This window comes from Girardinichthys multiradiatus, chromosome 1 (assembly GCF_021462225.1).
Source record: "Girardinichthys multiradiatus isolate DD_20200921_A chromosome 1, DD_fGirMul_XY1, whole genome shotgun sequence".
In the NCBI taxonomy this organism is placed as follows: Eukaryota; Metazoa; Chordata; class Actinopteri; order Cyprinodontiformes; family Goodeidae; genus Girardinichthys; species Girardinichthys multiradiatus.
In genome coordinates this window covers 14,127,828-14,144,011 of record NC_061794.1, presented here as the reverse complement: position 1 = coordinate 14,144,011, position 16,184 = coordinate 14,127,828, and the positions used below count along the sequence as shown (strand labels likewise).

At 40.0% G+C, this 16,184-nt stretch overlaps 2 protein-coding genes across 3 annotated transcripts in view; one reads left to right on the top strand and one right to left on the bottom strand.

Moving 5' to 3' along the window:
* Positions 1-7,370, bottom strand: part of LOC124859363 — a 32,782-nt gene extending 25,412 nt beyond the window's left edge. Inside the window, exon 1 of the mRNA XM_047353150.1 lies at positions 7,233-7,370. The gene's annotated coding sequence lies outside the window, so the exon portion shown is untranslated. The remainder of the gene's footprint in view (positions 1-7,232) is intronic.
* On the top strand, positions 7,347-15,794 carry LOC124858247 (solute carrier family 35 member E2A-like). Of its 2 annotated transcripts, XM_047351286.1 has the most exons (10): positions 7,347-7,483; positions 8,833-8,877; positions 8,947-9,360; positions 10,298-10,433; positions 10,625-10,752; positions 11,231-11,351; positions 11,434-11,487; positions 11,560-11,632; positions 12,923-13,068; positions 15,036-15,794. In XM_047351286.1, exons 3-10 carry the CDS (start codon positions 9,081-9,083, stop codon positions 15,262-15,264), a joined length of 1,167 nt encoding a protein of 388 aa, XP_047207242.1. In that variant the 5' UTR covers positions 7,347-7,483; positions 8,833-8,877; positions 8,947-9,080; the 3' UTR covers positions 15,265-15,794. The 2 variants fall into 2 exon arrangements, with proteins under 2 accessions (XP_047207242.1, XP_047206494.1); XM_047350538.1 differs by lacking the exon at positions 8,833-8,877 and having other exon boundaries at positions 7,350-7,483.
* Positions 15,795-16,184: the final 390 nt, after the last annotated feature.

Genomic DNA, 16,184 nt, shown 5'->3' with positions numbered 1-16,184 from the left:
CCATTGGAAGGCAACAAGAAGATAAATATCTTGTGTTGCCATGTCATTGAAATGGTCCACACCAAATAGACAGTGATTAAACTTCATGCCATTGACAAACTTGCAGGAATCAGCGATGTCTGGAACAAGTGGGTGGAATGGCTGCCTCTCTTCTTTGCATTATGGTTTTAAATGGTTATGTTAGTGTGCCAGAACAGTTCAAGAATGTAATTTTCATGTTTAATTCCAATAAAATGTAATTAAATAAACAAGGTTGTCATGTTTTCTAGTCTAAGATAAAACAAGGCATGGCATTGAGTAATATTACAGTAGATGCTCTTCTGCAATAGCAAAAAGTATACAACCTCAAAAAGTGTACTTTCCCAGTTTTCAGAAATAATAATTAAGGATTAATCCTTCTATTATCTATGTAAATATGCATACTTTAAGATTCTTGTACAGATGTTTATTATGAGGCATTTTATTTACTTGGGTCAAAATTAACCAGAAGCCATTAAATAATATGGAATGATTTGAAAAAGTGCAGCAGTGAATAAAATGTTTCAGTTGACAGCAGCTTATTTAACCTTTACTGAAGCAGGTTTTCAATCCTTAGATAAAAATATCAGAGCAAACATCTGGTGATCGTGGGAAAGACATAACCCTGGAGAGGCAGTAATAAGTTTGAACCATTGTAATTAGAGGCTGTTTGACTGTTTTGTGAAAACTAATGAAATAAATCACTTAGAAGCAGAACCGTTTAGCCTCAAAACAATCAGTAGTGAGGCATATGTGGAAGATGTATTGCAATTCAGCACAATAGTATAGGGTATGCACATTAAAGCAAAAATAAAAAGGCAATAAAGTCCACTGAGCCCTTGTTTGAAGAGCAGCGTGAAGCATCTATCATGCCTGATACAGGCTTGATTCAATCACTCAGCTCTGAATTCATTAATGTGATTGAGACTAAATGAATGACCAAGATTATCCATCAGTGTGTTTTCATCACACATTCACTTTCAGTACCTTTCCCTCATTGTGAACATTTTGCATGACCTGACTACATTACAGTCTAACCATAAACATCAGTTCAAGATCTTGGTTGAAACGGCTGCAGTTCTATACAAATAGAAATGCTTTAGCAGAAAATAAAGAACTGAAGCAACTGTCTTGGCAAAAGGTTTTTGTGCCTGAATATACTAATATACACTCACCGGCCAATCAGCCAATCACGTGGCAGCAACTCAATGCATTTAGGCATGTAGACATGGTCAAGACGATCTGCTGCAGTTCAAACCAAGCATTAGAATGGGGTTTACATAGAATGGTTTTAAAAAGAGAAAATATCCAGTGAGCAGCAGTTCTGTGGGCGCAAATGTCTTGTTGATGCCAAAGGTCAGAGGAAAATGGCCAGACTGGTTCAAGCTCATAGAATGGCAACAGTAACTCAAATAACCACTCGTTACAACCAAGGCATACAGAAGAGCATCTCTGAACGCACAACACATCGAACCTTTAGGTGGATGGGCTACAGCAGCAGAAGACCACACCGGGTGCCACTCCTGTCAGCTAAGAACAGGAAACTGAGGCTACAGTTCGCACAGGCTCACCAAAATTGGACCACAGCAGATTGGAAAAACGTTGCCTGGTCTGATGAGTCTAGATTTCTGCTGCAACATTCAGATGGTAGGGTCAGAATTTGGCTTCAACTACATGAAAGCATGGATCCATCCTGCGTTGTATCAATGGTTCAGGCTGCTGGTGGTGGTGTAATGGTGTGGAGGATATTTTCTTGGCACACTTTGGGTCCCTTAGTACCAATTGAGCATCGTGTCAACGCCACAGCCTACCTGAGTATTGTTGCTGACCATGTCCATCCCTTTATGAACAGCGTATACCCATCTTCTGATGGTTACTTACAGCAAGATAACATGCCATGTCATAAAGCACGAATCATCTCTGACTGGTTTCTTGAACTTGGCAATGAGTTCACTGGACTCAAATGGCCTCTACAGTCACCAGATCTCAATCCTATAGAGCACCTTTGGGATGTGGTGGAACGGGAGATTCACATCATGGATGTGCAGCCGACAAATCTGCAGCATCTATGTGATGCGGTCATGTCAATATGGACCAAACTCTCTGAGGAATGTTTCCAGTACCTTGTTGAATGTATAGGTCCTTCTCAAAATATTAGCATATTGTGATAAAGTTCATTATTTTCCATAATGTCATGATGAAAATTTAACATTCATATATTTTAGATTCATTGCACACTAACTGAAATATTTCAGGTCTTTTATTGTCTTAATATGGATGATTTTGGCATACAGCTCATGAAAACCCAAAATTCCTATCTCACAAAATTAGCATATCATTAAAAGGGTCTCTAAACGAGCTATGAACCTCATCATCTGAATCAACGAGTTAACTCTAAACATCTGCAAAAGATTCCTGAGGCCTTTAAAACTCCCAGCCTGGTTCATCACTCAAAACCCCAATCATGGGTAAGACTGCTGACCTGACTGCTGTCCAGAAGGCCACTATTGACACCCTCAAGCAAGAGGGTAAGACACAGAAAGAAATTTTTGAACCAATAGGCTGTTCCCAGAGTGCTGTATCAAGGCACCTCAGTGGGAAGTCTGTGGGAAGGAAAAAGTGTGGCAGAAAACGCTGCACAACGAGAAGAGGTGACCGGACCCTGAGGAAGATTGTGGAGAAGGGCCGATTCCAGACCTTGGGGGACCTGCGGAAGCAGTGGACTGAGTCTGGAGTAGAAACATCCAGAGCCACCGTGCACAGGCGTGTGCAGGAAATGGGCTACAGGTGCCTCATTCCCCAGGTCAAGCCACTTTTGAACCAGAAACAGCGGCAGAAGCGCCTGACCTGGGCTACAGAGAAACAGCACCGGACTGTTGCTCAGTGGTCCAAAGTACTTTTTTTGGATGAAAGCAAATTCTGCATGTCATTCGGAAATCAAGGTGCCAGAGTCTGGAGGAAGACTGGGGAGAAGGAAATGCCAAAATGCCAGAAGTCCAGTGTCAAGTACCCACAGTCAGTGATGGTCCGGGGTGCCGTGTCAGCTGCTGGTGTTGGTCCACTGTGTTTTATCAAGGGCAGGGTCAATGCAGCTAGCTATCAGGAGATTTTGGAGCACTTCATGCTTCCATCTGCTGAAAAGCTTTATGGAGATGAAGATTTCATTTTTCAGCACGACCTGGCACCTGCTCACAGTGCCAAAACCACTGGTAAATGGTTTACTGACCATGGTATCACTGTGCTCAATTGGCCTGCCAACTCTCCTGACCTGAACCCCATAGAGAATCTGTGGGATATTGTGAAGAGAACGTTGAGAGACTCAAGACCCAACACTCTGGATGAGCTAAAGGCCGCTATCGAAGCATCCTGGGCCTCCATAACACCTCAGCAGTGCCACAGGCTGTTGCCTCCATGCCACGCCGCATTGAAGCAGTCATTTCTGCAAAAGGATTCCCGACCAAGTATTGAGTGCATAACTGTACATGATTATTTGAAGGTTGACGTTTTTTGTATTAAAAACACTTTTCTTTTATTGGTCGGTTGAAATATGCTAATTTTGTGAGATAGGAATTTTGAGTTTTCATGAGCTGTATGCCAAAATCATCCGTATGAAGACAATAAAAGACCTGAAATATTTCAGTTAGTGTGCAATGAATCTAAAATATATGAATGTTAAATTTTCATTATGACATTATGGAAAATAATGAACTTTATCACAATATGCTAATATTTTGAGAAGGACCTGTATGCCACAAAGGATTAAGGCAGTTCTGAAGGCAAAAGGGGGTCCAACCCGGTACTAGCAAGGTGTACCTAATAAAGTGGCTGGTGAGTGTATTTTGGATGCTTTAATGCTTTTCAAGATAAAACAAATGTATCCTACAACTGCCTGGTTGGCTGTGTTCTGGATCTGCTCAGACATCCTGCTACATTACTACCCAAACTCTTGAAAACACTTTTTCTTTCCACTCAACTTTTCATTAATATACCTTGATGAGGAACTCTGTGACCAGCCATCTTCTTCAGCAATGACATTTTGTGGCTTACTCTCTATGTTAAGAGTGCCAAAGACTGTTTGTGAAACAACTATCAAGTCAGCAGTCTCCCCCGTGAGTGTGCAGACCACAACATAACATTTCTTTTATTGCTCTTAAGTAATACTGAAATTTTCTGACAACTGAGTATTAGGTTTTCTTTAGCTGTAAGTCATGATCATCAAAATTGTCAGAAGTAAACACTGTGTGTAGCAAATCTGTACAATATATGAGTTTAACTAAATTACTGAAATAAATTACCTTTTTAATTATATTTGATATGGCTGAGTTGCAACTGTATCATCAGGATTTTACACTTTTGCTTTTCCAACAATGTGTTTCTTATGCTAGTTTTTCTTATTCTTATTCTATATTTTAAGTGTTTTGGGAGAAATAATAATCAAAAAAATAAATAAAATGAAGAAACTATGAAGATAAAACCAAAATAGACTAAAACAGGGCAAAAATAAATTTTAAAGGACTGGACTCTCGCTTTTACTACTCTCTAGTGGTAAATTAGTGGAACTATAATATCATAATTGTACTTGTGTTAAAACTCAAAATCATACTTGCTGTTGACTTTTTAGATAGTGATTTAATCTGAATATTAAATAAAACTTTAATTCAAATTAAGAATGGCAATTAAAAAAAATAGAATCACAAACAAATTTCAAGCTTTTGATTTTCACTATGGGGGAAGTTACTTGCCAAAAAGCAAGAGCACACATTTTTAATTTAAGAGCAGGATTTAATTCTCCTCTCAAAAATATGTAATGTTTGCACTCAAAACATCTGCTTTCTTTCAAATATACTCTGTTCTCACTCAAATCTTTGTTTCCGCTCTCAGATTTAATGCTTCTCCACAAATATTTTCCCCTCCTGCTTTCTCCTCAGTCAAACTTGCTCTCTGCACAAATCATATTGAAGTGGTATCATCTCCCAACACCGTTCCAACCAATGGAATGACAGTGTGCAACTGCGAGGTCAGCCTCTTAGTTGGGGTGTGCTTGTTTCCTTCTAGTGGGGTTGCTTGTGTGGCTACAGTAGATCGCAACATCTCCTCATCCAGAGCTGTCTACTGCATGTAGCAAACCACCAAAGGAGAAGAAGAAGCAGCAGCAGCTACTTCTTTGGTTAATCCTCTTCTAAACCCGTTTAAGGTGAATATAGTTATTTTTGAGAATGAAGATAAATCTATGAGTATCTCATTTTCAGAAGGAACTGCTTATGAACATGAAAACATGTGACATGTTTACTTTGCAGCAGAGAGTATTTAGCAGCGTACTGTATATAAAGCCATTGGCATAAACTATTTGGCTTGTCGACATCAGTGTGGATTTGTGATTGAATTGCTGCTGTGTATTATCCTGTTCACACAGAATGGTAACCTGAGAATCTGCATTTAGGTTTCTGATGGGTGATTGCAATTGTTGTTGTTTGTTACCAGATCCTGTCGGATCAGGTTCTAAAACCACACACAAGGTCAACAAACTTAAATTCAGTGAAGCTGGTGTCTGGATCTTGGCTGGTCTTGGCTGCTTAAAATTCTGTTTTAAAACAAATGTTTTATAGAACAATTAAAATGCTATTTTTGACAGCAGTGGATATTTTTAGTCTTTACTGTGTGAACGTGTTTATCTTGACTTCCAATTCAGTCAAAACTTATTATAGAAAATTGTATTAATAGCTAATAAGATACAGTTCAAACTCCTAAACAGACTTTAATATTAAACATTTTTATCTATAGTTTGTGCAACAGTCTGTAATTAATTGAGAATCTGCATGTGTCTGCTACAATTCTGCCTTGTGTTCAGGTCCACCACTTTTTCATCTGACTGGGACCAAGCTATGAAGCATCAGCATGGATGACGAGATGACATGCAAAAGATTCAACATAAAAAACATCTGCACAACAGCAAAGAACTTTAGTTCAAATTCCACACCTCTTTTTATTTTGGCATTTTCATAATCTGGAAAAAATGTATCCTAGCAACAGATCTCAAGTCCACTTTAACACAACACCTGTCTGCAGTAAGTCTGAGGTGTCCCAGACAAACCCAAAGAGAGCTTTCGTATTTTGTTTTCTGCTTCCTTCCTGAAGTCCTCCAGATGCTCACATGCAGGGCTGCAGCTTTGTTACCAAGAACATGAGAGTAGGAAGGACCTGTGCATTTCATATAATCGAAGGGGTAAGGGGTTTTTGTAGCTTCTGAACCAGTCACACTTTCCCTGAACAGCACAGCTGGACCCTGGTAAGAAAGTTCCAGTCTTTAAAGATTTTTTCAAAGTTTCATGAAGAGCCCAGATGAACAAATTCTGTACATTCTGACAATCCTAGCTTACTCAGTACATGTATGGAGTTAATATGTTGCCCCCTAGGTGTTAGGAACATACATAAATCCAGTAAAAATAAACTAGATCTATTTTAATAAGAAACGTCATCAACATATGGTGCCGGGCTAAAACTTAGCAAACTTTCTTTGTCACACCTTTCTTGCTTTTATACTCAAAAGTATTTTCCTCACACACAGCAGAAAATGGAATTTGTTTGCCTACGTGCAGTGACAGTTGTCATTCTATTGGCTGGAACGGTTGCTAGGTGATGATAGTACTTCAATCTAAGACGGAGCCAATATAATCCTGACCGACCTGTAATTGCAGTTTTTATAGCAAGTTTGCACAAGGGAGATGGAGGAAAGCAGGAGAAAATATCTGTGCAATAAACATTAAATCTGAGCGTGGAAACAAAGATTCGAGGGAGAACAGAGTATATGTGAAAGAAAGTAGATGTTCTGAACGCAAGCATTAGTTTTGAGTGCAAGCAGAAATCCTGCTCTTTAAGTGAAAATGTGTGCTCTTGATTTTTGGCATGTCATTTCACCCATATTTCTCATTTCTGCTGAGTCAAGTTAGTCTAAACTATACCGGAAGCGGGTTGGTCTAATTAGAAAATTAAAAGCGCCTCGATTAGTGTCGTTTACAAATTTTCACTATGAGCAAAATATGTTCAGGTGGCACATTAAATTGTATGTATTCAATTCGTTAGCTTTCTATTTGTGAGTAGATATTCTAATTTAAAGGTAAATTCAAATGCTACCACTTCCTGTCTCGTGGCTGTTTAATGCTAGCTTTACGCAGCGTGCTTTACGCTAGCAGCCACGTCTCAAGGTGTCAAACTACCTGTTAACTGCAGAGAGCGTCAGGTTTTCTCATGGGACCTGGGTTGGATTGGTTAATCCTCGGCCAATGTAGCGTAACATGCAACCATGGCGAGTGGTTGTTGTTCAGCGGGCTCTTGTCTTTGTTACAGAAAACAACCACCAGCTAAGCTAACGTTGATGTGCAGCTTCCTCATCTAGAAAACCTCCACAGTAGCAGCTGGACCTGCAGTGACTTTCAGTTAAAGCTGGAGCGTCCAGATTTACCCAGAGGTAAGACTTTGTTTTCTGTTGTTAAAGCTTTGAAACCCAGAAGAGACTAGCTGCGCACATTTCTCATTTAGTAATAGGAATATCAATTCAATTCAATTCAAAGATACTTTATTGATCCCCGAGGGGAAATCAGAATTCCAATACAACCCATCCAAACATACATCATGACACAAGACAAGGGGGGGACGGGTCACCGAGGCTTTGCTGCCCACTCACTTCATTGTTGTTTTGACAGAGCACACACAGAGCCCTGATTTAGTGTCTCAGATGTCAGTCAATATTGAATAGCTTGATCGCATTCTGATTTATATGTATGATAAGGTTAGTAAATACAAACAGAAAGTAATATGGCAAAGTACTCATATCCTGTAGCTACTTTAGTAGAGTTAACGACACAAAAATGTTTCGGACTTTTATTTTGCAAAATTATTCATACTCTCGAACGGGTTCTTGTCACAACCCAAAATCTGTTTTTATTCAGGTTTTAATGTGACAGAACAATAGAAAGTAGTCTATAAAGGAAAAACAAATCACACGTTTTACACATTTTTCACAGATACAAATCTGACAATGCAGTGCGTATTTTTATTCAGCCCCCTTAAATACATACTTTGTAAACCCACCTTGCAGCTGCAAGTCGTTTGAGTTATGTTTCTGCCTGCCTTGCACATCTAGAAATGCTAAATGTTTCAGAAAATAGCGCACACTTAGATTGAATGGATTCAATTTTCAAGTTTTGCCACAGATTCTCAATTAAATTTACGACTGAACTTTGACTGGGCCATTCTAGCACATGAATATGCTTTCATCTAAATCATTCCATTGTAGCTCTGGCTATGGGTTAAGGGTCGTTGTCCAGTGAACCTCCGCCCCAGGGCTCATCAAGGATTGCTTCTTATCTAGTTCCATCGATTTTCCCATGAAGTCTGACCATCTTCTATGTCATGTTTAAAATAAAAAAGCATCCCTGGAGCTTTATGCAGTGACTACCTTTTTTCACTGTTAGAACAAAGTGTTCAGGGCATGCCACACTTTCCAGATTTGTTTTGTAAAATATGTATAAAAACATTCATGTTTTTCCTGCAGCATTGCAGATATGCACTGCTTTGTGTTGGTCCATTACATAAAACCCCAATAGAATATAAAGTTTGTGGTTGCAACGTGTGTATAAGTTTGTGGTTGCAACATTATTCATATACCCTTAAGCTTTGAAGCTTAAGGGTATATGAATAATGTTGTAAGGCACTGTAATTAGCAGCAAGCATTGTTTTGGTGCATTGGAATATTTGGATGTTACAGTACAAGCTGTGCTGCTGTACCTATGATTAATGGTAATGTTCTGGCTGCAGCAGTGGGGGTGGAGCTGCTCTAACAGATACATGTAGGGCCAGCAGGTAAACCCGATTACGCAAGAAAATACTCCAGTTTACAAAGAATTTTTCCTGATTTTAATTGTGTTACAGGCAGATTTGAGAGACTCATTTCCTGGGCACATCAGAAGATGGACTGACCCTCTAATCCACTTATCAGCTGCTCCTGTTCTCCCTCATTCCCTGACTCTTTAGCCCTTGAGGGCTCCCCCAAGTCAGAAGGTGAAATGCAGGGCTACAGACAGCCAACCAAGCAGACATTCTTGCACCTCCTGTCGCCGTTCCGCACCCGGCAGGAGCGGGTGGTTCTGGCCCGGAGCGAGAGCCAGCCAGGGGAGCAGGTGCTGAAGATAACGGTCACAGAAACCACGGTGATTGAGGCAGAGTCCGGCGTGTGGAACTGGCGCTCCATGTCCTACCTGGGTCTCTGGTACTTCTTCAGCTTCTGCACTCTGTTTCTCAACAAGTATATCCTGTCGCTACTGGAGGGGGAGCCCAGCATGCTGGGTAGGAATGCTGCTTTTTTATCAATGGTTTCAACATTGCCTAAATTTTTCCCTTCAGTTTTGTGTTTTATGTTGACAAATTCAGTGCACATTTGTCCTTTCTGACCCAAGACAGAGGTGAACTTGAATCCTACTGCAGTTACGAGCTTTGACAGTTTAAAAGTTAACAGTTTTCATTCATGTTTTTATCAAACTTTTCAACGAGCTGCTGGATTTCTTATGAATTACCTTCTTTCTCCGTCAGATGGAGATTGATGGAGAGCAAATGTGATCATCAATTGTCAAGCCTCACAGCCTCCTCAGTTTGACTTTGACTGGGCCATTCTAGCACATGAATATGCTTTAGACTAAACTGTTACATTGTAGTTCTGGCTGCGTGTTTGGTGGTGTTGTCCTGCTGGAAGCTTCTTATTCTATTAAAGCATCCCCGAAGCATAATGCGGCCACCACCGCGATTTGGCATGGTGTGTTTTACATGTAGGCCAGAAAGTTCAGTTTTGTTCTCATCTGACCAGAACACCTTCTTCCACATTCTCATTGTTTACACGGCTTGCGCGAGCTGCGGCTTTCTTTAAAAAAAATCACTTTCTTCTTACTAGGTGACTTCTGAAGGCAAATGATTGCACTGGGTTTCATTTAGGTATATCAGAGTAAAGGGAGATGTATACAACATCACAATGATGTGCTATGTCAGTCTATCACAAAACCTTAAAAAACACTAAATACACTGAAGGTTGTTACTGTGAAAACATTTGAGGTTTATGAAGACCTCTTGCAAGGTACTGTAACGTGTCAGTTGTAATATACAAAAGAACTCCTAAACTTTCGAAGTGTTTTTGAATCAGTGAAAGTTGTTCTCTAACAAAGTTTGTTGTAAGTAATAGCTCCATTAACGTCTATAGCTTATTTTTTTACATTTATTCTTCATGCTCCTGTAGGTGCTGTTCAGATGCTGTCCACCACTCTCATAGGCTGCCTGAAGATGTTCATTCCCTGCTGCCTCTACCAGCACAAGTCGAGATCTGAATATCCACCCAACTTCATTATGATCATGCTGTTTGTTGGACTAATGAGGTGCACACCTTTGTCTTTTGAACCGCATGAATACTCTGAAATACTGAAGACATGTAAAAGTGTGCATATTCAGATAACCACTAACTGCTTTTGAATTGCAAAACCAGTTGAGTGCATCATTAAGGTGTTGTTACAACTGTTAGAAATGCAGATCAGACGTTACGCAACTTCACTGTCTCTGCTCTGGTTAGGTTTACCACTGTGGTTCTGGGATTAGTGAGTCTTAAGAATGTGGCGGTGTCGTTCGCTGAGACGGTGAAGAGCTCGGCACCCATTTTTACTGTGATCATGTCCAGGTTGATCCTTGGAGAATACACAGGTGAGGAAATATGCATTTTTAGTTTTAGTTTTGGCTGATGTGTCACTCATTTTTACTTCAGAACATGATCAGATTTAATTTGTTAGACCCTGTATTACTAACCTATGATCCCCAGAGATTTGGTGTAAAACCATGCCTGGTTTTGCATGTTGGTATAAGACATTGGGCTGCAAAGTGGCACAGTGCAAGAGCTGCAGAGGAAACTTTTGGTGGACAGTTGACCAAATTGTAAAAAGTGCAAACTCTACAACTTTGATCAGAGAGTAGGTGACAGGGACGTCCATTAATTTAAAGATGCAAACTAAAGTAGGCCTGCTTCTCTATGCCACATTATCCCATGATACAGTTCTCTTGGCCAGAAATCGTCATTTAACATTAAGGCCTGGTGACACCAGCAGAGCAGCCAGGAAAAAAATCAGGTTTCATCTTGACAGCAGCAATGACTCATCATTGTTTCTGTTTGTTCTCCAACTTGCAGGCCTCTGGGTAAACCTGTCCCTGTTTCCTGTCATGGCCGGCCTGGCCCTCTGCACAGCTTCAGAGATCAGCTTCAACATGCTCGGGTTCTGCGCCGCGCTCTCCACCAACATCATGGACTGGTCTGTACCTCAGCGCTCGTTCCACACACCCGTTTCACCACAGTGTCAAGGCTTTTACTAACCGCACATTTCTTGATGGCAGCCTGCAGAATGTTTTCTCCAAGAAACTGCTGAGTGGAGACACATACAGATTTAGGTTGGAGAATAAAAATCTTCTAATTTTTAACATTGGTGTGTTTTAAAGACTAAATAAGTGTTTTTAATTTAGCCCCCCGGAACTGCAGTTTTACACCAGTGGAGCAGCTGTCATTATGCTGATCCCTGCCTGGGTGTTCCTCCTGGTAAGTAAACATGCAGTCCCTCATTAATTTTGATCTCAGTTGTTGTTCTAGCTAGTTAAATATTTAACAGTCCCTTTTAAGCTAAAGCCAATCGTTCTAATTAAAACAATACAAAAGTAGTTTGACCCTTAAACTTTTACATTTTATCACAGAGCATCCACAGACGTCTGATGCTGCAATTACGGGTGCAGGTCTTTTGAGCCATTGACCACGGGCTCTACTTGGGCCGGCTCCACTCCACTCAACCCGCCTGCTTTCTTAGTACCTTCTCCCAAGCTGGTATTACATGCAGGCAGGGTGCGCTATATAATAACATCTTAAATCAGCACATAAAATCAGCTGTTGATGCACATACATTTCCCTGAAAACATACTAAACAATACAACCATGAAACGGCGTGTTTAGTCGTGGCTCAGTGTGGTGATGAATTACAGAGAGCTTCACCAGAACAGATAGCGGTGTCTCCTGCCACCACGCCCCCACATCAAAACCTGCTGAGCCTTATCTGTGGTCCAGATAACTTCAGTGGATCATTTTACCCTTGAAAAAAAGACATTCGATACATTTAGAGACTGACATTTTTGCCCATTCTTCTTTGCAGAATAGCTCAAGCTCAATCAGATTGGATACTTTCTACCACATCTGTCTTGTTAGATTTACATTCCTGCCAAATTCTGAACTTAATACTTAAAGTTTAGGATTTTACTTTATAACCCAACCCTGCTTTAAACTCCTCCACAACTTTCTCCCTGATCTGTCTGCTCTGTTCCTTGGTCTTCATGATGTGTGTTTATTAATGTTCTCTAACAAGAACAGCAGAATTTATACTGAGAATAAATTAAATACAGGTAAAGTCTGTTTAGTAATTATGTGACTTCTGAAGGCAGCTAGATTGTATTTACTGCTATCATAGTAAAGGGGGGCGAATAGAAATGCTCGCCACACTTTTCTGATTTTTATTTGTAAAATCAAATTAAAATCTTGTATATTTTTCCTTTACTACAATATTACTCAAATAAAATCTCAATAAGATACATTGAAGCTTGTGGTTGTAATGTGACAAAAGGGGTCTGATACATAGTGCAAAGCAGTGTAGTCCAGCTCTGATTGCTTAGCAGCTCGGTGCACATTGGTAATGGTCAAAGTGCTTCGCTGATGACTGATAAGCAGATAAGACAGACCAACTGTACTTTGTAATACAATAACTAAAACTAGGACCGTAATGTCTGAAAGGTATATAATGTCATTGGTTTTGCATTTGGATATTGATGGTTGCCACTCTTTCTCCAGGACATCCCAGCAGTTGGAAAGGGTGGACAGAAGTTCTTGTTCAGCCAGGACATTATCCTTTTGCTGCTTTGCGATGGCGGCCTGTTCCACCTGCAGAGCATCACAGCCTACGCCCTGATGGGACGGATTTCCCCCGTCACTTTCAGGTAGCCCATATGCACAACGTCTCACTCAGAACTGTGTTAATTTGGATCCACCGAGTGTTGTAGCAGCTTTAAGTTAAATTAATCTAAAACTTAAGTTAATTTTAACCACTTTATAAACAACTTTATCTGATAAACCTGGCAGACACTGAACTTGTTCGCTGTTATCTCCAGCACTGCAAAGTCCAAGTGCAGTTTGTTAAGGTGCTAGGAATAATCCTGAGATATCAGGTTGTATATTCTCACTTAAACCCCCTCCTAATGTAGACTGTAATATAATCTTAATAACCCAAACTGCCATATTATGACAAAGAGGAAGGGAAAGAATAAAAAATATGGTGACTGGTTCTGCTAGTTGGTTAAAATTTTAAGATGGAAAACAAACCTCCATCTGTTCAGGCTGTCGAAAAGTCAAACATTTGTTTCCTTTACTTTTAAAAGTAATGAGAAAAAACAACTTAAGGAACGAAACGTGCAGTGAAAATAAAGGAGAAAATACATTTCTGTAATTTCCTGATTCATTGCTGTCATTCCCTTATCTGCGGTAACTGTCGTCACCTTTAGTGTTATCGTTGATCTACAGTCTGCACGTCAGCTCATAAGGCTTTTTCAGATTGTACTTTAAAAGGTCTATATCAACTTTTTAAAAACTTGTCCATTTCTCTTTTTAATTATATTTGGGCTCACTATTATATCTGATATAATGTGAGTTAATAAAGCAAACATCTGTATTGTGATTTTTTTATTTTTTTTCTCCCATCGAGTTGAAGAGAGCCAGGTGAAATGTTGCCTGAGTTAAGTAGGTTGGAGATCCTGCGGCCCAGCCCCCTACCCAGGGATTCAAGTGTTAAACCAATTCTGGCTGTGATTTACAACAGTGGTGAACACCTTTTTGTGACAAAAAAGAGAAAGCTGCATTCATGTATACAATGTAGTTTGTGATCCAGTTCTAACCAGCATTGTTGCATTGGGGGCCATCATTCCCATTTGTCCTGATAACTGTCACCAGGATACTTTAGACTGGTTAACTGTGTAGTAGTTACGTAAAGCATAGTGGCAGTGAACTGAAGCCGCTGAAAGTCTCACTTTTCTACACTTAATCATTCCATGTATTACTTGTGACGGTTTAATGAAACTACAGCAATGTGAAAAGGCTATTTGAAGGCAAGAATCTGTCACACCACTCAAACTCTTTAAGTCCGTCTGCTGTTAGTTTTCTCACAAGATGCTTTTGGCCCTGTAAATTAACTTCCATCTAAAGCAAAAAATCTGTCACTCATTTGACTCGACACTAAGAGAAAAATGCCTTTGCTGCTGCCAATTATTATAGTTAAACATACAGGAGGAATGTTTGGAGATGGTGGTTATTTATTTAATATCTCTAGCTCTGGACTTAAGCAGACATTTTGTAATAACAGAGGACAGACCAAAAAACACACATTGTTATTCTGAGAAACTCAATGGTCACATCCAACACATACGATTACCTTGATGGTCTGGCTGCTGACTCACTGCTCAATTTACTGTTTTTCAGTTTTCAGTTTTTCAACTTAATTGTTAAACTGCTTGCTCTTCTAGCTAATTTGACCCGATCACACAGGATTAAGATGGTGCTACAATGTAAAAGAAAACATTAGAAAGAACCTGGATAGTCTTCGTAGGGTCTTGGCAAGGTCCTCTGGAGAGTATTAAGATTGAAGTGGGCTCCACAGTACATGTGGGAGAGGGTGTTTTAAGTATGCACAAAGCCTATGCATCAAGGTGGTTTAAAACTGTGGTGGCAGCCTAACCATGACTCTGGGCCTGTGCAGACTGGAGCAATTTAGTGAATTGTAGATATGGTTTTACTGGGTTGTGACAGGATTAACGTAAGTAAACATAAAACTGGGAACGGGCTGTTATTCTGTGTAGTGTCTGTAGGTGTGCTTGACATTTAAAATGCAGAAGTGACAACTCTCCCTCTTCCTTAGTGTTGCCAGTACTGTTAAACACGCCCTGTCGGTTTGGCTGAGCGTCATCGTGTTCAGCAACCATATCACCCTCCTCGGCGCCACTGGCACTGTTGTGGTCTTCATCGGAGTCTTCTTATACAACAAAGCCCGGCAGATCCAGAGGGAATCCTTGCAGGCTATGGCTGCCGTGCAGAACAACAAACCACTCCTGCAGGACCAGGACTTTCAACCCTCACAGATTAAGTGAGGATTAAATGCCACGCATTCCTGATAAAGACAGTTTTTATGCAGATTAACTGTCCATTTGGCAAAGCTATCTGTATTCCTGTGGAGCTGCACAAACAGTATTTCTTAACCACTTGTTTTGACCTCATGGCCACTTTAAGCGTCAGTTTTGTGTCTTTTATAGTGGTAAACAGGGAAAGCTCAGGGAAGTGCTGCTTGGTTCATCATCTGTGGTACAGCAGCTGCTAAATGTGTTGGAGCTGCAACATTTAAACTATCGCAGGTGGTGCAGTCTGTCATCTGATGCGACCTCATCAGATCAAAGCTCGATGTGTGAAAAAGAGTGATTGGTGCCTAAAAAATGTTTCGGTTGTTGTTTGGCTTGAAATGTTTAAAGGAAATGTGAAATATTAAAGAGCCAAGATTTGCATTCTAGGAATGCCTCCATCCTGTAATTTTTTGTTTTCTCTCTGTATGGCAAAAAACAAATGGACATCCTGACAACAGTCATGTTGGGTGGATTTTCTGTACACAATAAAGGGTCTTATAGGATTGTGTTATTAGTCGTGGTTTTTATACTCTTTCATGAGTTTCTGTGCCTAAAGATGCAGCTTTAACTGTGCTCAGATTTACAGTGAGAGCTGACTGAATAGAGCATAAAGCTTCACTTCATATTGCTGCTTTTTGTTAAAGTTTGACAAGTTTCAAATTTGTGCACATAAACAATTGTGGGGTATGACTCATATGTTGTCATTTTCAAGCTAAAATGTGTTTTTTCCCACTAAAATCACTAATTGTAAGGTGTATAATCTGAGATTTTCTGAACTAAGGATGTTGTCTGCTACAGAAAAGTAAGTCTTCCTCCATGCAACATGTGTTTTAACATGTTAAGACTGATAGTACTGGTCCTCGTATGAGCAATATCATGCCCATTTTTTCAGC

Bases quoted from the DNA above. Each gene is read 5' to 3' on its own strand.
- LOC124858247 (XM_047351286.1), top strand. From the start codon at position 9,081: ATGCAGGGCTACAGACAGCCAACCAAGCAGACATTCTTGCACCTCCTG. The intron at 10,434-10,624 runs GTGCACACCTTT...TGCTCTGGTTAG, and splicing joins CTGTTTGTTGGACTAATGAG to GTTTACCACTGTGGTTCTGG. The intron at 11,352-11,433 runs GTCTGTACCTCA...TCTTGATGGCAG, and splicing joins TCCACCAACATCATGGACTG to CCTGCAGAATGTTTTCTCCA.